Source organism: Notothenia coriiceps, unplaced genomic scaffold, assembly GCF_000735185.1.
Source record: "Notothenia coriiceps isolate Sejong01 unplaced genomic scaffold, NC01 NC01_scaffold00037504, whole genome shotgun sequence".
Taxonomy (NCBI): Eukaryota; Metazoa; Chordata; class Actinopteri; order Perciformes; family Nototheniidae; genus Notothenia; species Notothenia coriiceps.
In genome coordinates, this window is record NW_011370205.1 from 15,759 (window position 1) to 40,206 (window position 24,448).

Genomic DNA, 24,448 nt, shown 5'->3' on the forward strand with positions numbered 1-24,448 from the left:
TTGTTCATAGGAACATAACACAACATAAACTCACAGCAGCTGCTCCGTGTTTTTGAACGACACTGTATGGGAGGCCACAATACTGCACACCTACACATCATTTCTTTATTTAAGCCTGACAGTGGCTGGCCATATTTACAACGTGTCTTAAAATAATACAACTCTGGACAGAACATGCAACTAGAATAGCAGAGTCTGTAATGAAAGACAATTCAGGGGCTGCAGCCTTGAACATTTGCTGTATCCAACTGTAGGATGTATTCAAAAGCTAATACAGAATAACATTTTTAAGATGACCTATTGTTTAATATAATGAGAAAAATAAATATTTCAATTCTAATATCTTTGCTATGAATACCTTGGATAAATATCTACCCACGGAGTTTGATTCCTTTCTATTTAAACTGTGATTTCCTTTTCAAATGCATGCCTAAGGAGCATCTATTGAAACTACCTCAGAGAAACATCATTCTGCATGTTTGCAGGTTTCCACTCTAGTTTGTCAAATAAATATTGGCCATTTAGACATGACTTTCTTTTATTTGTTGAAGTTGGCAGGCTGGTAATTAACATGGTGTTGTCAATAAGGCGTTTCATCCACTAAGCATATGTTAGACATTTAGAGATCATCCCTACAGAAAAACAAATGTTTCTTAAAGGGAAAACATCTTCCTGTTTTGAGGGTGTCGATGTTATGATATATTTGTTGACCTTATGACCGCAGTGTGTGGTTTTTAAAATAGATGTGTTGAATGGAGTGAAACAAGCAGGTGCATTGTCAAACTTATGCACACCGTTTTATAGGCTGTATTTTATGTGAATACATTATGATAACACTTTAAAATGGGTCTTAGTAAAACAAAAACAACACAAGTTTGATTGCAATTAGTGTTACCGTCTTTATTGTCATAAAGATAATTAAAGTCAAGACGTTAAACAATCAGATTTGCAGGATACTAATAAATAGCAGACCTACTGTAATCAAGTCCTATAGTGAATTCCAATATATCAAGGCTTGTAAACAAGCGTCCTCTTCCTATGTGTCCTTACATCTGGTTCATAGGAGCAAATCATTATTTGAAAGGTATTTAACCTGCTCTTCAACCTACCCTTCACTGTGGCCCCTCTGTAATTCACCGCCCACCCAACCTCCAATGTTTTTGGAGTGACCACAAATACAAAAAAGCTTTTGGCAGTCACTGGGTCTTGTCAGTAGAGGAGCATCAAGCACAGACTTGCACGCTGCAGGACGGATCTATTACTTTGAGAACATTAGGAGAAGGCACAGTGTGAGCAGACTGAAAGGGAACAGAGCTGAGAGCACTGAGGACTGAGAGCAGGTAGGTGGCCCTCAACACAAAGCCAGGCTGTATGAGAACATGTTGTGAGAGGAGAGGAGAAAAGGATTACAGTAAGCCTATTTCTTGTAAGTCATCCCCTGCGATAACTTCAGGATCAATAAAAAGTGTGCCGTCACTGAAGACGTCAGCATTTTGTGAGCAGGTGCACAGACAGGTGCAGTAAAAAAAACAAAATTCTACATGCAAGTGTGTAATGTATACATGCTGATATTTTCCTCTTTGAACGTGCTGTGCTTAAAGAGTCATAAAGCGACTCAATGTACACAATTTTATGTGCTCTCTCATTCCAGTCGCTCAAATTACCGAGTATGTTACCAGGATAATAATTTTGATATTCTTTGTGCAGGATTTCGTTACACAGAGGACACAGATATTTAGTGTTGGGGCATGAAATCATTTTAGTGAGGCATGCAGGCTTCTCAGTTTAAATTTCACAGTTTTAAATCTGGGAAGCTGGATGTGAGGTCAAAGCTGTGAGGTTGCTGGGTGATGGCTAACTTTAGATTAAGGAATCGATATCGATATGTAGCCTGAGATTTAGCAAGCTGCGTGAAGGGTGTGGGTTGTATTTTGGCAGAAAATAGGATTTTCACATTAGAAAGACATACACACGGCTGTGGTTGCTACTGTTTGCACTACTAGTGCTCTCTGTTCTGTCTCAAGCACATGCAGAATTGTAATAAGCACTTCTCTTCAATGCAGTATTGTAGATCTAAAAGGACACAATTAATTTAAATATAAAGAGAATACACTCACACTGATCAAAACATGCTGTCACACAAAAAATGTCGAACATGTGTTTGAACAACATGTATGTATTAACTTGTCAGACCTGTTACAGCACTCGAACAAATTAGCAAATCCTATGGGATGTTCAAATGGCACCATTAGCGCTCATTTGACACCACAAGGCCCTGCGAGTTACACAGACGAAGACACGTTCTGTCTCCTGCACTCAGTGACGTGTGAACAGATGCAGAAGGGACATTTGAGAAGCTGCAGATGCCATTACAAGAGTACATGGTCGGTGGAGCAGTCACAGTATCATTGGGACATGTCACGTATCACTGAGACATTAGCCGTAATTCGTTTGTCTGCAGCAGCTTCTCAAGTGTCTTTATTTCTATTTATTTTCTTTACAATCTTCAAAATAACCATGCTGGCATCTTCTCACTGTATTCCATGTCATTAGCTTGACAAGAGGTCAACCTTTGTAATGTCAAGGGATGTTCTACACATGCAAAGAAGATATTACAGGCACACATAACAGGGATTGACCATGCGTGGCCAAGGTGATGGCGACGAATCAAGCAGAATTAGTTATAAGGCAAACTGTCAAAATAGTATGGGAGCAAATACTTACCACACAGATCTTTTTTAATTAGATCCTAACATCATATTAGGAAAATGTCTATTATCACATTATAATCTCCTTTATAATTAGTGATATTTAAACAGCAAAGAGAAACGTTGACAGAGGGTGAGGCTAGATTTATTTATTTCTGCTACAGTAGTCCAACATTTCAAACAGTCTGTGTCTAATTTTAAGCCTGGCGACTTGTTATATCGCCTGCAGTGACAGCCGCCCTGCCTTCATACTGGTAAGATGTAACGATGTTATGAAGCATGGCTCCTATTTTATATATTTTTTAAAGGAACAAAAGTGTTTAGTGTAATTTAGCCTGCAGCACAAATGTTAACAATCCCAAAAATTAGGATTTTAAAAGAAGCTCAGGATCCGTTGCCAATCCCCTTTCCCTGGAGTCAGGTTTCATTCAATCAGATGAGAGCCTCAGACAAACTTTAAACTATAAATGCAATAAGCTAAGATGGCAGAACTATTCCAGGGAAGATGAGTGGGTTTGCTTTTAATGCAAGGGGCCTCCTGCCAAATGTCTCCTGTTGCAGGCTGTTTTGCTTTTACCATATTATGTGTTGTGCGGTTCATTTTCAAGATCTACTTGAACTCAGCTGGAGCCCAGAACCTTCTGAACATATGCTGGAGTACAACTAAAAATAAAGCGCTTACTTTCCAAGACAGCAGGTTTTATGTTCAGTGGGAAGTCAGGACAAAGTCAATATTTTTTATTTGAAGGGTACATTTAACAGCTCAGTTTTAAAAACAAAAGTCACAAGTTTAACAAGATAAGATTGAATGTTTGATACAATCACAAAGTCTTTCAAATAGAATTTGGCTTAATTAAGTTGCATCTATATAAACTCACAACAAGCAACTACAATATGATTTCAAAGTCATTATTGACATTATTTGGCTCTTCCTAATATTTAAATTAAAAAAAATTATACTTGAAAATCCTGTGTTCACTATAAAGTGCCACACATTTAATTTAAAACAGTTAAGAGTTCATAAATAGTTGCGTATCTTAAATATATGGATGTTTCTCCCAATGCATCAATACATTGGATAAGGACATGTTGATCCAGATTGATAGATACAGCCCTATTGTTGAGTCAAACTTTGGTGCAGGTCAAAACCAAAGGTTATACTTAAAAAAAAGTCATACTCTTTGTCCAAAGAGACATTTCATCCAAGCTTTATACTACTTTCTATTTGTTTAAAGCCCCTGTAAATCAGTTTTCTCAGATGTTATGAGCAGTTGATCCTTGAGTTGTTGATTGTCAAGAACAGATCATTTAAAAGAGAAAAGTTTTCAGGGGCTTCAAAGGTTTAGAGGAGTTGGAGAAGTGCTCAAGCTGTTGGAAATATGTAAAACTCTTTGGTAAATCAGACAGCAGTCCACAAAAGGTTTGTAGCTATTACAGTACACAGACGTGACATGTCATTTAAGGAATCATGCAATCAAAAACTGCGAGGTTTTTTGTGAACGTGAGCTGTGCACAATAGCAAACATTAACCAAAATCCTAATCACAGATGAATCAAGAACCAGTGTTATCACATTAGATGATCCAAATAAATACAAAAGGCCAAAGTTATTCACACTGTGCACTAAAATCAGATCTTGACTCACCTCCTCACGTCAACATTTCCTGAAAATCTTCGTTCAGCTGCAAGACAAAAAATGACAATAGTATTTAATGCTTAAATGTAACCACACCTACTTTATTCCAATGTCCAATGAGAAGGTTTAGACCTCTGAACTTGAGTCATTAGGTCAAATGTTACAAGAACAAAAAATAGTAATGACATAAAAAGTGTTGCAAGCGACCATAACAGATGATACGTGACTCATTTAATGTCACATGAGTCAGCTGTGATCATCATTAGTGACACATGCGTCTGGTGTTTTTTCCATATTAAACTCTTTTGGAATCTTAAAGAAATATACTGGGAAAATAATGCAGGAGGTGACAAATTACCACTCAGAATCAGTGCTAAAGCTTTGTTCTCTTAAAATAATAATGTAATATATGAGGTAACATAGTTCAGTGATCAAAAGAAGGGAGAGTTGTTTGTGTGGTGGTGTCTCCATGCTGCATATTTTAGCATTTCCTAAACCTGGAAAGGGGTTAACTAAAACATGGCTTTTAATGTTAATAAGTACATATATTTTTCAGTCTTACAATAAATCAACTAATATTCATCAGCACTGAGAGGCTATAGCAGTGGTAGCGTGCCAGTACTTAAAAACTAATCCTAACTCTGCACCCAGATTATTTAGGGCTTCAACAAATTCCGACTTAATTAACACATGGCTCCAAAGGATTCCTGAGATCGGCATTCGTCCCAGAATGATGTCAACAGTGAACAACTGTATACAACACTGGCTGCTGCCTCTTACTGACTGCTGGGAGTAACTGCAGTGAGCTTTAGGGAGTACACTAGGAGCTGTTCAGAGAACAAGATTTTCCACCATATGATTTAAATAAACCTACATGGGCTTTTGAGAGGATTTCTTTCAAAAGTAAATGCATCTGAAAGTACAAAAATCACAAAGAATAAAAAATTTCAGGGGGAATGCCAGTCAATATCACTGATTTGCTTTGTTAGCTATACATGTATGCGGTGCTAATATTTCCTCTTCCTGTGTTTTTAGCTGCAGACCCTTCTTAATCAGCAGAGCTCGAAAGCAACGACAAGATGTGGAAGATGTCAAAGGTGACCGATCAAACTGCCGCTGGGCAGGCGGGTAAGTGCAGGGTGATGGATGTTCTCCATGGTTACGTCAGTCTAGGGTTTGTTTTGCAGCTGTCTCCACCTGGATTTCCTCTTAACACGAGGAATGATGATGAACAGGATCATCTTGACATCAACATACGCTTTGTAAAAAACGAGACACTGCGTTCAAGAAAAAAACCTGCAAGACAAGAAAACACCTGGGAAATTCACAGGTCAAAGGTCTTCAAAAAATGTTGGAAGATGTGGAACACCGAAGACATCTGGAAACTGCTGTAAAGAGTTGAGGGCTGACAATTTATTCTGAGAGAAAATGAAGATAAGCCCCTCTGTTTTTTCTTTCGTCAAGTGGAAGCTTTCTAAGTATTGTTCATGTTTTTTGTTAAGATTTGTAACGACGACACAACTGCCACTTTTCAACAGAACATGAATACAGCTCTGGCAATCTCATTCATCAACGTCTCTTTATTAAGGATACCAAAGATGTCTGTCAGTTAAATCAACTCAAGCTCCACAGATTCCAGCAGTGAGACACGAGTAAGCTGTCATCACAGAACAAGAGCAACAAAGAAAAGTCATCATGACAAAAAAAAGACAAGACAAAAAGAAATCCAAGCACAATACGAATAATAAAACTGATTCTAACAAGGAGTATCATCAACAGTCCTGGTTTGACAAAATGAAAGGTATTCTTACAAAAAAAAAAAAAAGTGATTATTTCTCTCAAGCACTGCACAGGAATCATCCTGTGTGAGGAATGCAAGCTTCAAATTGAGTCTAATAAACAGCTGCACAGCACAGCTTTGTATATGCTGCTGTAACAACTTACTGCTAACACCCTGTTTACTTTGTCTATAACTAACCATTGTGTGTTGTGCGATGTGTCCCTGAAAATGTGTTTTTCCTAAAGTGTCTGTGTTTGTGCTGCCCATCCCTGGGTTACACTGTATAATGTGGTGTTTTATGTTTACTGTGTAATAATCCTGTCGAAGTTCCAACTGCCATGGTGCTTTTGTCAGGATTTACATTTACCTGTCCCTCTTCTGTTGTCACAATGCGTGTTTAGTCGACTGTTCAGAGGAATTTCAACCAGAAGACAAAGGTATGCGAGCAAAAACAAATCGAATCACACAAACGACTCACCTCCGTAAGTGCATGACTCCACGTTGGGTGAGTTGCATGTATGATGTGGTCTTCATCACCCCCGAAAGGTGTCATCCGAAATGGATGATTCAACTTTCAGTGTCACAACGGAAGCACTTCATTGTGACAATTTAAACAACACCCATCTGAATACTAAAGCTGTTGCTCGAGGGCAAGGTCGTTGATTTCTATGTGTCTTCTTGATCTTGTAATTGAAATGAAAATTTTAAATGTGCGCATGCTGACAAAATTCTGTTCGATATGTTAAGTTGTGTGTCATTAAGTAAATCTACAGGGACAAAGTGGCATAATGCCCTCTCTCCTGAGGTCTAACTAAACATATTAGTTATAATAACCTTAAAAAAAGACATCTTTAAGGTTAAACATAATGAACTTGCCAATTTAGATCAATATTGACCAACTGCAAAGAACAAGCCTTTGGTATGAGTAAAAAGACTATAGGTGAAACATTTGAGACATTTCATACAAAGAACGCCGAGGCAACCTGAGTCACCCCTTTCAAGTCCCCCTTTCTGTATTCCCTCGAGATTTTCGGCCTTTTCATGCCTGACCCTCATGCTCTCCTCGGCTTCAGTGTGACGAACAGAACTATCGCAGACACAGAAATGCAATTTCTATATCCCAAAGGGTTCAAAGCATGTGCTGTCAAGTCAACTCAGAACATCGAGGTCTCGAAGGTAATCAACTGGAACGACACCTGTTACCTCCAGGAGCCCTAAAGCATCACCCAACTTTCAGTTTCTTGTGGTTCCTTGCATAACTTTGAGAGATACTCTAAGTCTAAGGGAAGTTGGGTTACACAATGTATGGGGCATCCAATTATAACGGCGCTTTTCGTTTGTTTACTAGCTGTGAAATATAATAGGAAAGCTCTAAGTTAACGTCAATAAAAATACATTTTAGAGCAGTTAAAAAAGAGTTCATCATTATTTAGTGAACTCCAGCTACAAGTTAGATGAAAAAATGCAAAGTCCTAACAGCCAACAATGGAGCTACAGCTGCACTGATCAGAATAAACACAACATCGCATAACCACAGCGGGAACATGTAGGCGAGTCAGCCGCTTAGGAAAATCTTTAAGCTAAATGACATGAAAAACTAATAATAAAAGTTCAAAGTGGAACGTTTTTGCGTGCACATTAGTTAGTATTCTGAGTAAAATTAGGATTTGTGGTCCACATCGTTCAGGAATCAGTTAGTGAGGCATGTTATAGCTACCTTCACTGTATAAAAATGATTGTGCAGTAAACTAATATATTAATGAATACATTTTAGCAAAATAATAAAATAAAAAAACTTTGGGGAAAATTAATAAATACAAAAGTAAAGCAAGGCTATTAAAATGTCTTGCAGAAAGATGATAAGAGCAGTTCAGTTATTTTCCAGCCACCAGCAATTCGGACGAGGACAGAATATAAAAACTTTTTTATTTAGGTCTTCGTTCATGTGCATCCATTTGTCAAGGGTCCAGTGCTGTCTGTGGATGTAAATCTAATCAACTATATCAACAAATATATATATTACTACAAATAAATGCATATATAGATATATTCACAACATCTCATCATGGACAAAGTATAACTGCTGAAAATGTGTTATCTTTATGAATGTTCGCATACTTAATTCATGCCAATTATACTCCATACATAACTTTTGATGACCCATGGAATCAATGCCTGGCTTATAATGCAGCTTAACCCTCCTGTTGTCTTCGGATCAAATCTGACCGATTTACTACTTTCATCAACCATAACTTTTTTGTTTTACATTCAATTGCATTAAGGTTTTATGATATCCTTCACAGTAGACATTTGAACATATATCACCACTTTCATTGAATTCTGGATGATTTAGTCAACTTTGTAACACCCATGGTGTTCCCGGTCACACACACACACACACACACACACACACACACACACACACACACACACACACACACACACACACACACACAATATTTACTGTAGTTTTTCATGTATACCAGCAGTCTGATACAATATTTAAAGTTTGAAAGGCTGTTAAATGACATTTGGTGATGATTCGTGGTTTTTGTGTTAATATAATAGCAGTTAAAAAAGGACTGGTGAAACTTGACCGTGAACACCAAAGTAAGGGGGGGGGGGGAACGAAGACAATAGGAGGGTGAAGTTTCTGTTCTACATTAATATGCTGATCCATGTTTACATACAAACACATTGCTTTTAATGATGTCTGCATCATCCTTCGATTTCATTTCTGATACAGAAGATACTGCTCTGCAGCTCATGCCCCAAGCACTTACCCCCAATGCAACTAAGACTGTTAATTTCTACATCTTTAAACGACATACTCTATAGTTTACACTCTGCCTATTACAGGTCTTTCATTCCAGGAGAAAATAAATAAAAATCCCTGGACCAGCTGAACCCCTGTGATCAGCGTTCAGTGATGACGCCTTTGAGACTTCTATGGGTTAGTCCATATTGGTTTCCTCAGGTGTTCTGGCACTTAAACCTGGTTCAATGCCTAACTCTAGAGTTTTCAATGGATATTCTGTACAAGTGAGCTTACAGTATATGAACTAATAATTTGTATTCCATGGACCTCTAGAGACAGCAGAAGGGTTAACCTTGTTCCCCAACAAAGAATAATTTGGTCATCATACTGTAACATATACATAGGGGGATATATTTATTACAGATGTCAACCCTACATGACTTTAAACAACACATTTCTTTCAATTTCATCCTTTGTTGTTGACATAAATGATTAAAAGAATAATCCTATACAAACAAACATCTCAACGTTACCAGGAAAGTGAATATTTATTATTATCAATTCAACCTCCTGCAAGGCAACTCTATATGAAATCTTGACATGTCTACTTCTCTGAGGTGGCCATGTTCTTCTTGAGGCTTAAAACAATTATTAAAATCTTTGTTAATTATTTTTATTCAGCATTATCCAGAGGCTATAAAGTCTAAATACTTTTTTTTCCCAATTCATCTGAAAAGTAAAATTAACCCACAAAGAAATTAAAGTCAAATATAAAATCTCCCATAATAAAACTAACATTAACACAAAGGTTTCCCTCACTTTTTCAACATGACATAAAATAGTATGTCTATGGCAAGGGTATGTTTTAATATGAAAATATGTAACACTCATCAATAATGTCAAGAGTCCCATGAGAAGGGAAAGACCAAAGAACGTTATGATTAAAAAAGCTGTCTTTTACAAAGTTGATTAAACAATGAAGTTTTGCATAAGTAAAACATATTCCCTTCAGTCTTAAGCCGTTTAAATCACTTGGCATCTTAATTTTTAGCTAAATCTGAACACGATACAACTATGAAAAACGTTGGCATATTTAAGGTAGCAGAGAGGGTTATGCCAGATAGGACCTATTTACTTGGTTTATTAATAAATGCTTGACTGTCTGGTAATATTTCAAAAGTAGGGGCTGATGTAAATAATCACAAAACTACTGGATAGACTTATTATTATTATTTTTTTAGCAATATAAGTCTTTAGAGATTTTATTAATTAGTGTGGCATTTTTTAAACATGATGATTTGTTCAGATAAAAACCTGTTTGAATGTTTGTGTGAAGTTTACACTAAACCACTTTTTGTTTGTCCTTGTCTAAATCTGAACACATTCTTAGTGAGCTTCTTCTTATCAAATGTATTTATTCTTCACACATACTGTACTTTTTCAAGTAAAAACATGTGTACATAGGTTAAATGTTCATGCTTTGATGAGTATATTGTATAGACTATACTTAATAACTTGTTTCTTTTTTTAATAAGCTTATCTAATTATTTATATTTTTTCGATCAGGCATTAAGAAGAAGTCGAAGGTGCCCGGTGTGATGATAACGCAGTTCCAGGAGGAACTTCCGGAGGGAATGACAACTCCAGATTTTACTCGCAAACCCATTGCTTTGACTATTCAAGAGAGTAAGTCAACAATAGTAGCCTTCACCCAAACCATTTAAATAAAATAGAATAAAAAGATACAGTTTTTATTCTCACATCAAAATAGTTGAACAAACATGTGTCGGGCCAGCTAAAAATACCTTGATCTAAATCCCAATTGGCATAAGCAACATTTAAGAGGAAGAGGGGGCGGTTTTGGCAAAGTCCATAGGGACTTGGCTTGGGAACCGGAAGGTCACCGGTTCAAGTCCCCAAAAGACCAAGTGCTACCGAGGTTTCCCTGAGCAAGGCACTGGTCCCTGGGCGCCATACATAAAAGCAGCCCACTGCTCCTAACACCAGGATGGGTCAAATGCAGAATGTAAATTTCCCCTCTGTGGAACTATTAAGGGTACATTCAATAAAAAAGAGCAGCTGAGCATATCCAGTCATAACAATTTGAAAGATGTAACAAAAGGTTAAAAAAACAAAAAAAACATGTATTTGGAAAGTAAGTTGCAATTCAAAAATGGGATTTCTTTAATTATTAAAGGGGGGTTGTTATGGTTTTTGGGGGGATCCCTTTCCCCTACAGTATGTGTTGCATAGGTTGGTGTGCATGTAAAAGGAAATGAGAATGTCACAGTAGAAGCACAAAATAATATGAAACTAAAAATGAGCATTAAACAGCCTCTTAACCAAATGTATCAAACGGGAAAAACTTAAGTATAATGTTTGTTCAATTATTTGCTTTTAACCATTTATCTTACATCTTTGCTAAAGATGTAGGCTACCTATGAATGATTTGTCTCTAATAGAGAAATCTTTATTTTATCTAATTCCAGGTAAGGTTGCAATCTTTAAAGCCATAATAGTGGGCACCCCAACACCTACTGTAACATGGAGCAGAGCCAACAAGGAAATCGTTTTCCACCCTGACTTGTGTGTGCAAAAGTACGATGAGACCACTCGAGAGCATACACTCGAGGTAATCTTCAAGAAACCCCAAAGGCATGGATTCATTATGTTGGCAATAAACAAAATGTACCCATTGTCAGCCGCAACAGGAAGCGTTACATTTCTGTTGCAGACAATGAATAAACATCAACAGTAAACTGTGTTAAAAGAGAGAAACGCTCTCTTATAATCTAATATTGTGATAATTTACCTCATACTGAGAAAATAATTTTATCTCCAATTTCAAACACAGAGCATGTGTGTTAATAAACCCAAAAAGCATGCCCATGTGTACGAAGTTGATTGTAAAACGCAGCCAAACAGGAAACACATGCATGAATTTGTCCATCGTCTGTCATTCAATAGTAGGGAATAGGATAAATGTTTTATCAACCCAATATGTTAAGTGACTTAAATGTTTTAAGACTTAAACTACTTTTAGTGATAATGGAGGTGCCATAATCTCAGTGTTATCCTTTCATTAGTTTCCTAAGGTCTCTTCAGAGGATGCAGACACCTACAAGTGTTTTGCAAACAACGAACATGGAAGGGCTGTCTGCACTGTTCTCCTGAATATCATTTCTGGTATAATCCTTAATATTCTTTAATCCTTTTGTTGCTTTAGTATTTTATATATACGTTGCAATATACATACTCTTGATAAGTTGGCAGATCTAAAATATTTTTTTATTTACAGTTGGATTCTCTAAAACCAAGGAACTCCAAAAGAAAGAAGGTGAAGGTGAGGTTTCAAATACAGAACATTCAAAGTTTTCTTTTCTGAAGAGGATTGCAATTATTTTCCCCGAAGGCAGTTATAGTTTGTTGGCTTTAAGGTCAAGGCTTTCCATTATGGGCCAATTCACCATATAAGATAGAGCTTATATACACTTTCCCTGCCCCAGTCAGACTAATATAGCGCACAGTAGGAGACAAATTAATGAACAATGAAATACATTAAAAAACAATTTATCACAGACACTTTTTAGGCAACTGGGCATCCAGCCGAGTTACAAAGATAAATAGAAGTTAATGGTTTTCATCTAAGCCATCAATATTTGGAATGAAGCAGCAGAATGTTTTTTCTGTGCTATAACCTAGCCCATGTATTTTCAAAGCGACATGACATTGTATTCATAAATTCAAATTATTGGGAAAAATCTTCCTGTCAGGGTAGTGAAAACGTAAAGATCACAAACAGAATCATGTTGAGCAGTATAAGTCCAACACAAGAGAGGGGAAGAAGAGAGGGAATTGTCACTAAGATACACAAAGCTGGTTGGTTAGTGACATTTTTATTAATTTGCTTTTTGCCCATACTACCTTTGGGGACCCCAAAGTTCAGCTCAGTTATCAGAGTCTTGACTTAGCAATGGTTAGTAAATGGCTATATCAGATAATTATATAATGCATGATTTTATGTCGGCTTAAAGAAATACTCAGTACAGTTCCAATAAGATAAGATCTGACATTCTGACCTATTAGTCATTAAGCTGAAAATACTTGTTTTAGTTTTAAAAAGAAAAGCATTCATATCTAGCTTTAATCAAACTATTCTATGTACATTACATTGTTATGGAAGTTACAGTAAATGCACATTGCCTGTTTTAAATACTTGTGTAAAAGACAATGCATGACAAATATTGTGTGAAGGTCTAATCTTCTTTGTTGTGGTTACAGAGGCAACGGATCTCAGGAAAAAGCTTAAAAAACGGTGAGTGAAACTCTGTAAACAAAGTATGTTTCTTGCGTTATCTTTATGATGGTATTTTCTTTATGTGTGGGATTCCTTCTCATTGACAGAATGGGAGTATTTATTTCAGTGAAAACATGGTTTGCACGGCTTGATGACATTTCTGCCTCTACAGTAATGACGATGGAACACGTGAGCACAAGCAGATGGAGCCAGAGGAGAAGATCTGGGAAATTCTCATGAGCGCAGAGAAGAAAGACTACGAGCGCATCTGCAATGAGTACGGTATCACAGACTTCCGCCGCATGTTGAAGAAACTCACTGAGATGAAGAAGGAGAGAGAGGAGGAGATTGCTGAGGTATGGGCTCCTTTTAAATCTTCTTTAGTTCAATCGTAGGAATGTCCAAAAAATCATCTATCCTTGTCATTTGTTTTTTTTGTATAATTTGTTAAATGTTGCAGTCTATCTTACAATGTCTGTGCAGGCTAATTCATTTTGTTTCACTCTTTCTACTGTAGTTTGTTTCACACATCAGTACCCTGAAACCTATTGAAGTCCAAGATGATGACTGTGCAACAATTGAGTTGGACATGGACCTCAAGGATCCTTGTAGCAAAATCTTCCTGTACAAGGTGGCGTTAACTACTACCTCCAGCACCATCTTGCTACATGTTATTATCTATTATCAATATGGTTACATGCCTATTCATTCTGCAGGATGGCGTCATGATCCCATTCACCAAAGAAGACAGTGAGGCCCTGAAGCATAGCTTGAAAAGAATTGGCAAGAAATATGTATTCACAATTAAGAATCTAGGCTCAGGAGACGCCGGACTCTACTCAGTGGATGTTGGGGGTTGCAATGTATTCTCAACTGAATTTAAAGGTATGTCTTCAATCAAGTTATTCAAATCAGATTAGTCATAGGCAAACTCAGTCCATGGCTTACTGATGTGTTGTTGCTGTCTACATCTTTTCTTTAACTATAATAAAAGTACACAATGAGATATTGTATGAGAGTCACCAGTGTGACCCTGTGTGGATGGGATAGATTGCTGAAATAAGTCTCCTTGCGCCCTTATTCTATTTTGTGTATTTTGTTATCCTGCAGTGCCTGAAGTCGACTTTGCTGTCAAAATCAAAGAGGTCAAGGCAGAAGAGCGAGAGGACGCCATCTTTCAATGTGTCCTCACTGCACCTTTGAATGAGATCAAATGGTACGGCAGAAGCACTCCGCTGACACATAGTGAGAAATTTGAAATCACTGTATCCGAAGATAAGCTCATCCACAAGTTGATCGTGAGAGACTGTTTGCAATTGGACGGAGGCATCTATGCTGCTGTGGCAGGAATCAAATCCTGCAATGCCTTTCTTGTAGTCGAAGGTGAGAAAATGATCATCTTCTTACATTTTGATCCTGCTCCTCTTATGAGTCGGAAACCTAGTTGTATGCATGCATACTGTTTGGAACATCTGGAGGATACTACAGACACTAAATAATTGTTCAATTCTAATTTCATTGTTTAGCTAAAAAAATATTAAAAAATCATATTGTGTTTTATAGCGGACAAGGATCCTTCAAACAAGGGCAAGAAAGGAACTCGCAAGACTACCATGGCTGGAGGCAATAATGATGAAGATCTGATCAAAATAGCTAAGGAACAGCAGGAAAAATACCAGAAGGAAATGGAAGAAAAAATGGAATTGGCCAAGATAGCCCAAGCTGAGAGAGAAGTTGCAGATGCAGCCGTCACAGTCGAGGCTGAAGAAGCCAAAAAGGCAGCAACTGAAAGAAAAGCTGCAGCTAGGGCCGCAGCCAAGGCAAAAAAGGCAAAGGAAATGGCTTCAAGGAGAGCTGGTGGTGCTGGGGGTGCTGGAGCCACTGGTGGGGCTGGGGGTGCAGGAGCCGCTGGTGGAGCGGGGGGTGCAGGAGCCGCTGGGGTTGCTGGAGGTGTTGGGGCTGATGGGACTGATGGGAGCCAAGGTACTGGTGCTGGTGCAGGTGGTGACGGTCAAGGAGGAGATGGAACTGGAACCACAGGTGGAGCTAAAGGTAGCGGTGGTGCTAAAGGAGGAGCTGGAGGTGAGGGCGCTGGAGAAGATTTTGATGATGAAGATGACTACGATTCACTTGAATATTCTGATGAAGAAATGGAGGAAGACGGAGAAGGAGTGGAGGGAGGAGCGGGAGGAGGAGCGGGAGGAGGAGCGGGCGGTAAAGCGGGACATGGAGCAGGAGGTGGAGAGGGAGGAGAAGGAGGAGAGGGAGGAGGAGAAGGCGGAGCAGGAGGGAATCAAGGTGGAAAAGGAAGACGCAAGAAACGCGTCAGAGATGGTCCACTCATTGCAGATACAGAGATAGGTAAGCAGATAATTCATATTATATTCATTGAGAAACTTAATGATAAAGAATTGCTTTGGAAAAGTGCCCGACATTTTTTGCTAAATGCATCTTTTTAGAAAAAACGAATATGTCTTTAAAATTGTCAACAATATTATAATATAAATAGTAGCAGCAGTATTTTTGTTTTGTTGATGGATTTATTTTACTGTAGACAAATATTAATTCTAAAATGAATATGTAATCAATATAAATTATTGTTATGGAAACTTTCTAACTAAGGTTTAAAAAATAAAAGGACCAGATGATGTTCATGCAGAGTGAATGCCAGTATGTATATCACATTATACATATTGACTTAATGAGTCAACTCATCATTAGGTCAACATTAATATAATGATAATATGTATGACTTTCGGAATAAAGCTGCAAATTATTATCACTATTAGGAGATAGTAATGATGAGGAAAAAACAGATCAACAAGGTGAAAAATCTGGGAAAAAAGGAAAACGTCCCAGAAAGAAAATTGTGGATGTTGAAGCAGAAGCTGTCGTTGGTAAGAGACGTCAAAGCTGCATGCTGCTGTAGACAACTTACCTACTGCTGCTAAAGTCATTTGGAAATCAAAATGACTTTGATATCACAACCCAAGGAAATTCTAAACCTTTCCTTACTGTGATGCAACTGCTTTAACATTTTATGTACTGTATATGATACCTATATACACTATTGCCGATCTTACAATTAGCTGGAAAATCTACATGGCCTGGGTGAATTTCGAACAACTCTTTAAAAACAAAAAGGGAGTTTATTTATTTAGTTAGTTATTTTTAATACTCACATGGTTTACAGTCCATAAACAATTAAAAGCATTGGCTTTAAGTTTTATTAACTATCAGCTTAATTTAGAAAACAAACATTGGTTTATCAAAGAAAAAGCTATATGTCTATATCGTCATATGTGTGTCTTTGTGCTTCTCCTGAGAAACAGATAATAGAATAGCATGTAGATGCTACGCTAAAATCTGCATTCTCTTCAATCCAAGCCTTTTTTCTGAAGTCTACAAATATTTCTATATTTGTGATTTGTGTATTTAGTGTGTGCTTTTATGTTTGTAGATGCTTTCTGTCGTTATAAATACTTTGTTTAATTAATGCGCAAGAAGTTAGAGGGTAAAAAATGGAAACGGTGAATTAACTTGATATACGTTATTTAGTTTAGACTGCTTCAAATCAGCAATGGGATAACCCCTTGTGCTTAAATATGTTATAGTTTTATGTTATAAGGGCTAAACATTCAGAAAAAAGGTTTCCAGTAGGCCCTTGTGTTAATACACCCTTAGGGAGCCAATTTTAGATATCACCTTTTCCATTGCCCTCTTCTCTTGTATTAGAGTTAAAGTTGATATTGTTTTTATGCTCCATGTTGACATTTGTATTGGTTACTCTTTTCATTAATGGTATTTGTAAGGCAAATCCAACAACAAATGAGAATCAATGGATTGATGGTAATTACGATGATATCCCCTAAACTGAAAAAGACACTAACACAGAAGCCAGTGGTGCCAGGGGTGATAATGGCACCAGGCCAACCAAAGGCATTGATGAATCTGCTGAAAATGGTGAGGGGGCAGACGGCGGTGAGCCTGCAGCAGCTGGCAGGCGATCAGGCCGTACGCGGCAAGGCCCATTGATCGTGGAGACAGTTAGTGGTAAGATTACTGGCGCTGCATTAACCGCTGCATGGGAAGCACTGTCTGAAAAAAGTCATTTGCTGAGCAGATAACTTTTCCAGTAGTTTGACGGTTAACGCCAAAAGTGTGCTCCCACTCCCACTCAGTGAAATGCTACTTTTGATCTCTAAATGCTTAAAATGCCTTTTAGAATGATCACATTTCAGCAAGAGTGGATTTAACCTTAGTGTTTTCAAGAAATGCTAATCATTTTTTGTATGGACTAATGGTTTTTGTCTATTGCACTTAATATGTTGAATGAATCAAAACACTCTATAGTCTTATGTTGTGTCTAGAAAAGAATAGCATTGGTTACATTATTTAAATAACGTATAGGTAGGATAGCAGCAGACAAAAAACAACAGTGTCCACCGTTTTCTCTTTTGTTTTGTTTTTATGCTATGTGTGTTTGGTGTGTCAATTAAGCAATGTTTAACTGCACCTGTGCTCTGTGTTGACATGTGCTTGCTATTTTAAATGCTGATTCAGGATGAGTCAGTGCATTGAGGTTAATTATTTGAATGATCAAACACAGAACTCATTATGTCCTTTTGAGACAACTGCAGCATTTGTGTGTGGCCACACTCATATGTGAAGACAGAAGAGAACCCTGAATTTGGAGGATGACCATGCTCTAAAAGTGATTTCTGCACATTGAAGACTGAATTCAGAGCAACCAGACGAAATGCTAATTTCTTCGACTGAACAAGGAAATGTCTGCCTTGAGTGAGATTTTTATTTTTCATATTTAAGTGGGTATTTCTTTCAAGAGGAACAAAGCGAACCGAGGTACATGAAAGCCTCAGTGATGCTATTCGTATGAGCTACAAATCTGCAAAATCTGAAGTTGAAGAAGTCCACCTGCAAGCAAAACTATCGAGCTACACAAGAAGACATCTTTATCAAGTTTCAAACAATGACCAAATGTGCTCTTCTACATCCCTTACAAACTCCTCTTATTTAGTCTTTTCAAAATTGAAAGGTATATTTTAACATGTATTTTAAACGTGGCCCTGTACTAAGGCCTCAGCAGCAGCTCAGATTCACATCTGACCCACAATCCCCCCTTTCTCTCCTTTCCTGTCTTTATTTGGCATACTATCAACAAAGGCAAAAAAAACTAAACAAATCTTAATAGAAAAGAAAATGTGTCATGTTTGACTATGTGGTAAGTATGTTCACACCCATACATGGCTGCCTTTCAACACCTTGAAACAACAAAACAACAACGTGTTGGTCGTGTGCATTCACTAACTTACTGGTTGATGAATCCTCAGACCCAGGAGTTCACTTTCATGCGGGGCTTTCCGACTGCAAAGCCATTGTTGGAGAAGCAGCAGAGCTGGAGTGTAAAGTGAGCAGGGAAGACTGTGTGGGACTCTGGTACAAAGATGGAGATGAGGTATGCCCAGGGTCTAAATGTGTAGCAGATAGGCTTTGATATTATTGCATTAATAAAGCCAAATGCGAATTAGAAGTTATACATTAATTTCATATTTGTCATGTTACATTTATGCATTTCATTTTGACAGATTAAATCGTCTGAGGGTATAACCATTACAAAAGACGGAACTTTCCACAGACTTAAAATCCACAAAGTCACAGAGGAATTTGCTGGGAAATATAAATTTGAAGCAGACGGACGGAAGACAGAGTCTTTAATTGTTGTTGAAGGTAAAAATATTAAAAAATTACAGAAATTACTCATTTGCATGAAAGTGTTGCATTTCTCCTTAAAAATTACTTTTAAATGTTTTTCTCTAAAGTACAGAATTATAAAGCTTAAAACTACTAATATATCTGTCTATATTTTTTTTTACCCCTATATAGACCCGCCCAGATTCCGTGCCGAGGATCTGGAAGCATTCAAAACCCCTGTAACTGTGAAAAAAGGACATAGAGCAACCTTCAAACTACCCTATATCGGACGGGAACCTATAAAGATTCAGTGGTACCTTGAGGGTGAAGAGCTTGCAGAGGAAGGACATATTAAGATTGAGCACTCGGAGGGTTGCAGTAGTCTGTTTCTAAACAAGCTGCAGCGCAAGGACAGTGGTGAAGTCAAGATAAAACTCAAAAATGAGTTTGGCACTGTTGAGGCCTTCAGCAAGCTTATTGTCCTGGGTATGTTGTATACATTTGTTATGTTACTTATTTTCAATGTTCATTCACTGTAATTGGTCGACAAATTAACTCTCTAACACAGAATAAAATTCATCATTATGCTCTGTTTCCTGCCAGATAAACCCACTCCTCCAATGGGACCTCTGGATATTGCTGAAGCCTCCGCCTCTGTAATTGACTTCAAGTGGAGGGCCCCAAAAGACAGTGGTGGCTGTAAAATAGACAACTATATCCTTGAACGACAACAAATTGGCCGCAACACTTGGAAGAAGGTGGGTCCGATTGGTCCAGAGAGCGCATACCGGGACATTGATGTAGACCACGGCAGGAAGTACTGCTATCGCATCAGAGTGGAGACTGAAATGGGCACCAGTGAGCTAATGGAAACTGAGGATATTCAAGCCGGAACAAAAGGTAAACTTCGACAAACCACTAACTGAAAAAAATACAGGTTTTCAGTAAAGGCCAGTCAGACTCATCATTTCACAGCAAAATTAATTTGACCAATCAATCGATTTGCAATGTTCTAAGTCACTTGGGGGAGAAAGTACATTTGTACAAATGTATTGAATCAAGTTTGGTGAACAATTAATTAAAAATAATTTTGATTAGAGTTGATCTTGAATGTTGAATAGAATGGTTTACTAGAGACTTTTTTAGATTTCCATTTTAGATTTGCCTGAGTATATATTGCTAAACAAAAGAGGACAGTAGTCATTACTACCAATACATCTCTTGATTTAAACTATGTGAACGTATTGTCCTGTAAGCAACTGTTCAATAAATATAATAATGTACAATGAGAACAAAATCCCAAAGGGGAATGCAAGAATATTGAGAAAACCAAATTAAGTCAAAAGGGGCATTGTTACCGCATAGCGATAGCATGTTAGGGCTTGCTAGCAGTTAGCAGTGATCTCCCCTGCTACGGTAGTTCATCAAATAGCTGTGAGTAGTCCTTAAATAACTAAGCGTCACCCTTCTCATATTTAATTAATTAATTAATTAATTTCTGTGACGCTTTCAGGCATAACGAGTCGTTGACGTCATGATAATTTCTCCTACAGTACGCAAACAATTGGTTGTTGCGTTTTTTATCTAAACATGACTTTTAGATCTCTTTTGTGTGTACAGCATACCCTGGTCCTCCATCTGCACCAAAGGTTGTATCTGCCTTCAAGGACTGCATCAATCTCTCTTTGGTTCCTCCATCCAACACGGGAGGAACCAGTATTCACGGATACAACCTTGAGAAACGCAAAAAGGGCAGCAACCTGTGGGGCCCAGTCGTCCCAGCTGAAGGGATTATCAAAGGTCATTCATACATCAGTTTTCTTTGATCATGTTGTGACAACACAAACAACTGACGTCTAATGACTTATTGGTGTTATACCTTTACTGCATAAGTATTTTTGACTTTTACAGGTAAGGGATATGGAGTTAAAGACGTGGTTGAGGGAATTGAGTATGAATTCCGCGCGGCAGCCATCAACGACTCTGGAGCGGGTGAATTCAGTGTACCATCTGAGTTTGTGTTTGCCAGAGATCCTAAAAGTAGGTGGACATTTAGAACTGTTATCACAGTCATTATTTCATCAACACTAAATACAGCCTACAAATTGCAGCACTGAATATGAATCATGTGTTACAGAGCCTCCTGGTAAAGCCATAGACTTTAAAGCGACAGATTCCACCTACACAACCCTGTCCCTGTCTTGGACCAAACCCAAGGACATTGAGGGGGTTGAAGATGAAGCCAAAGGATATTTTGTGGAGATCCGGCCTGCAGAATGCACAGAATGGGATCGCTGCAATGCAAATGCATTAACCATGACCTCCTATACAGTGAAAGGTTTGAAGTCAATGGCCATGTACTGGGTGAGAGTCATTGCTACTAATGATGGAGGAGAGGGAGAGCCACAGGAGCTGGTTAATTACATCCTCGCTATGCCCCCTCCTGGTAAGAAAATCATTTCAAAGACACTCATGTCAAACTGTCATATTTAAAGATTTAAATTACAGGGACTGATTCATTACTTTATATTAAAAGATCCAGTAGTTGTACAATAGTTGAGTTTAACTTCATGATTTGCCTTTATAGGAGAATAGGAGCATTGTTTGAAGAATTAAGATAAATGCAATTACAAATTGTGTTTGTGGATAACCCATATGTGTTTAACACTGAGAGATCTAATTTGCTTCTTCATCTTATCACAAGTAATGCAACTGAAAACATGGTTTACGAATTCAGATATACTGTTGCAAAAAGATACCATGTCATTTTATAACTACCAACATACTGTGCGCATGAAAACTTATATCAATAAACTCAGTTGGTTAGTCAGTATTGTTGAAATATGGTACTAGGGCTATAATTAGATTAGTAATAAATCCTATTCCAGGTCAATAGAAGAATAAAGATGATTGAAGCAGTATTGAATATTGTACTATGACTTAAAGAAAGAAATGTTTGTGTTCTGTTTTAGCGGTGGTTGGATAGTGATTATATGTTTTTTCATGTTTGCCATTTATCCTTAAAAACAATTGTCACCATAAAAATATATGCCAATTAATGACCAACTTTCCCCTGCTTTTGATGTAGTGAGACCAAGATTTACTGATGCCAAAATCAAGAGTTTCATGGTGGTGCGAGCAGGAAATTCTGCAAGATTCAACATTAACTTTGAGGTAATACAGGAAATAATGAATTGACTTATAAAGTAATCTATTCATGTCCTCTGAAAATGTTATATATTTATATATTATTATTATTATTATTATTATTATTTGAAGGCCTCTCCTTGGCCTGAGGTGACCTGGCTGAAAGATGGAGCACCTGTTAGTAAAAAGGTGACAATCAGCAATGCAGAGGTAACATCCCAGCTTCTGATACCTTCTGCTGAGCGCTCAGATACTGGAATCTATACTATCATTATCAAGAACGTTGTCGGACAAGAATCCAACAGCATTGAAATTAGAGTTACAGGTGAGTTTGGTTAACTACTTTTAATTTTAACTCTATAAACAATGTCCTATACTGTGGATGAAACAAGCCTTTGTATTTGAACTGCAGATGAACCGAAGCCACCAGGTCCCGTGGAGACTGACGAGAACGTGCCTGGCACAGTGACCATTTCATGGACTGCGTCTCCTGATGAGAAACGTGACGACAGGCTGCACTATATGGTGATGAAGCGCGATTCAAGTAAAAGAACATGGAATACCATTGCAGATCGCATCTTCAACAATAGATTCACAGTCTGCAACATCATGCCGGGCCGAGAATACCAGTTCAGAGTCTATGCAAAGAACGACATGGGCTCTTCCAATCCCATTGAATCACAGAAGTGGCTGATTTCTGCCAAAAAAGGTATGTATAAAAGCTCATAACTTTCAGGACCATCTAGAAATACACCAATATCTGCTTATTTTACATGGGCTTAAGAAAATGCAGCACTTACATATTAACCATGTTTACTCTTAAAGGTTAGAAGCATTTTTATTTCTGTGTTTTTGTAATCCGATTAGAGGCCAGTTCACAAGTTGACGTATTCAACAGTCCTTACATATTTAAAGAGCCACATTCTCAACCTAACAATGTACCTCTTTGATTATGAGTTTTACATTTCTTCCTCCTTGTGTCAAGTTAACAGCAAAAAGTCTGGCCTTTAACTTGATTCGATCCGATCATCAAACAAAATGTTCTTTCTTTGAGATGCATTTTTCATAGCTATCCATAGAATTCGGATTCACAACACCATGTGGATGACATTTAGCACACCCTAAAAAACATACGCATAGGAAAGTATATAAGGCCAGAAATGACTGTTCCTGTTACTTTATAATCCCACATGTTTTCTTTCTAGAAGAGAATAATTCTAATTTAAATCTACTTCCTTCCAGAAAAATTTGTTGTGAACATGCCAGAAACCAAGACATGTGACCTACAGTGTGCACCCAAGTTCCTTGTCCCACTGAAAATGCACAGTGCCCCTCAAGGCTATGAATGCTACATGAGCTGTGCTATAAAAGGGGATCCTACACCTCATGTGACATGGCTCCGCAACAATATCAGTCTGAATACCAACACTAACTACTTCATCTCCAACACCTGCGGAGTCTGTTCTCTGCTCATATTGAGGGTTGGACCCAAAGACACCGGGGAGTACAAGATCGTTGCAGAAAACTCTTTGGGGAGGGCAGAGTGCTCCACTAAACTCACCGTCAGAGGTAATTTTAACTTTGTTTTGAACATCCTGTCACTATGTTCTGTATGCAAGTGATGATCTTTGAAATCTGAAACAAATAACTTCCTTTGTCTCTTTTCCAGAATAAATGAACACACAGAAGACGGTATAATTGCTTTAAACGCATACAGACACCAAGATGGTATTTATAATCAGCATACTACATCTTTAGATTAAGGCAAGCCTTTCACACGTAGAATGAATTGTAATTTAATATTGCTTGTGATTATATCATATAATTATTATATAACTATATCAACTATTTGACACATTTGTATACATTCTGGCACATGATTAAAGTTAAACTTACAATAAGGTGTTAGGCATAGGCATTTTGCTAAAATAAAAGCCAGAAACGTGTTATGTTTGTTTTGATTTCAAATGTACAATCTCAATAAAGTGGGTGCTTGAAAAACTAGTGTGCAATCTGACATTTTAACGGAGGTAATATGCAAGTGGAACAGCAGAGGGAGTTCAATACAGAACACTACTTGACACTTAGTTGACGTGATTTTTAAAAGTGGTTAGACAAATGTATCTTACATTGAGTGTTATAGTCCATTATACATATGCAATTATGTGGGATTAGTGTAAATACATATTAAATAATGGTATTGTGAAGTAGAAATCTTTAATTATGCATGTTACTTTGAGAAAACTGTAAAAAATTAACAGAAAATAAATGTACGTGAAAAAAATGACGATTAAATAATGTATATATATATGATGATGAACCTTGGCATATGTGTGGCCATGGGCCTTGACACGGCAGTATCAAAATTCATACCACTTGTTCACTACCATGAAACTTTATGTGAGTATTTT

At 37.6% G+C, this 24,448-nt stretch overlaps 1 protein-coding gene across 6 annotated transcripts; it reads left to right on the forward strand.

The window, feature by feature from the left end:
- Nucleotides 1–1,190: 1,190 nt before the first annotated feature.
- Nucleotides 1,191–24,041, forward strand: igfn1.1 (immunoglobulin like and fibronectin type III domain containing 1, tandem duplicate 1). Of its 6 annotated transcripts, none has more exons than XM_010797170.1 (25): nt 1,193–1,340; nt 5,379–5,471; nt 10,448–10,567; nt 11,371–11,513; nt 11,968–12,067; nt 12,180–12,224; nt 13,163–13,196; nt 13,351–13,534; nt 13,696–13,809; nt 13,895–14,063; nt 14,289–14,561; nt 14,742–15,539; nt 15,968–16,075; nt 18,530–18,654; nt 18,785–18,926; nt 19,083–19,376; nt 19,494–19,790; nt 20,511–20,690; nt 20,802–20,930; nt 21,028–21,336; nt 21,979–22,064; nt 22,170–22,362; nt 22,450–22,746; nt 23,280–23,606; nt 23,707–24,041. In XM_010797170.1, exons 2-25 carry the CDS (start codon nt 5,423–5,425, stop codon nt 23,709–23,711), a joined length of 4,521 nt encoding a protein of 1,506 aa, XP_010795472.1. In that variant the 5' UTR covers nt 1,193–1,340; nt 5,379–5,422; the 3' UTR covers nt 23,712–24,041. The 6 variants fall into 6 exon arrangements, with proteins under 6 accessions (XP_010795477.1, XP_010795472.1, XP_010795475.1 ...); XM_010797171.1 differs by lacking the exon at nt 1,193–1,340 and adding an exon at nt 1,436–1,515; XM_010797175.1 differs by lacking the exon at nt 23,707–24,041 and having other exon boundaries at nt 1,191–1,340; nt 22,450–22,745; nt 23,278–23,606.
- The last annotated feature ends 407 nt before the right edge of the window (nt 24,042–24,448 follow it).

Excerpts from the sequence above, each read along its gene's own strand:
- igfn1.1 (XM_010797170.1), top strand. The coding sequence starts at position 5,423 with ATGTGGAAGATGTCAAAGGTGACCGATCAAACTGCCGCTGGGCAGGCG. Across the intron at positions 12,225-13,162 it reads CCAAAAGAAAGAAGGTGAAG|AGGCAACGGATCTCAGGAAA; the intron begins GTGAGGTTTCAA and ends TTGTGGTTACAG. Across the intron at positions 22,747-23,279 it reads GCTGATTTCTGCCAAAAAAG|AAAAATTTGTTGTGAACATG; the intron begins GTATGTATAAAA and ends ACTTCCTTCCAG.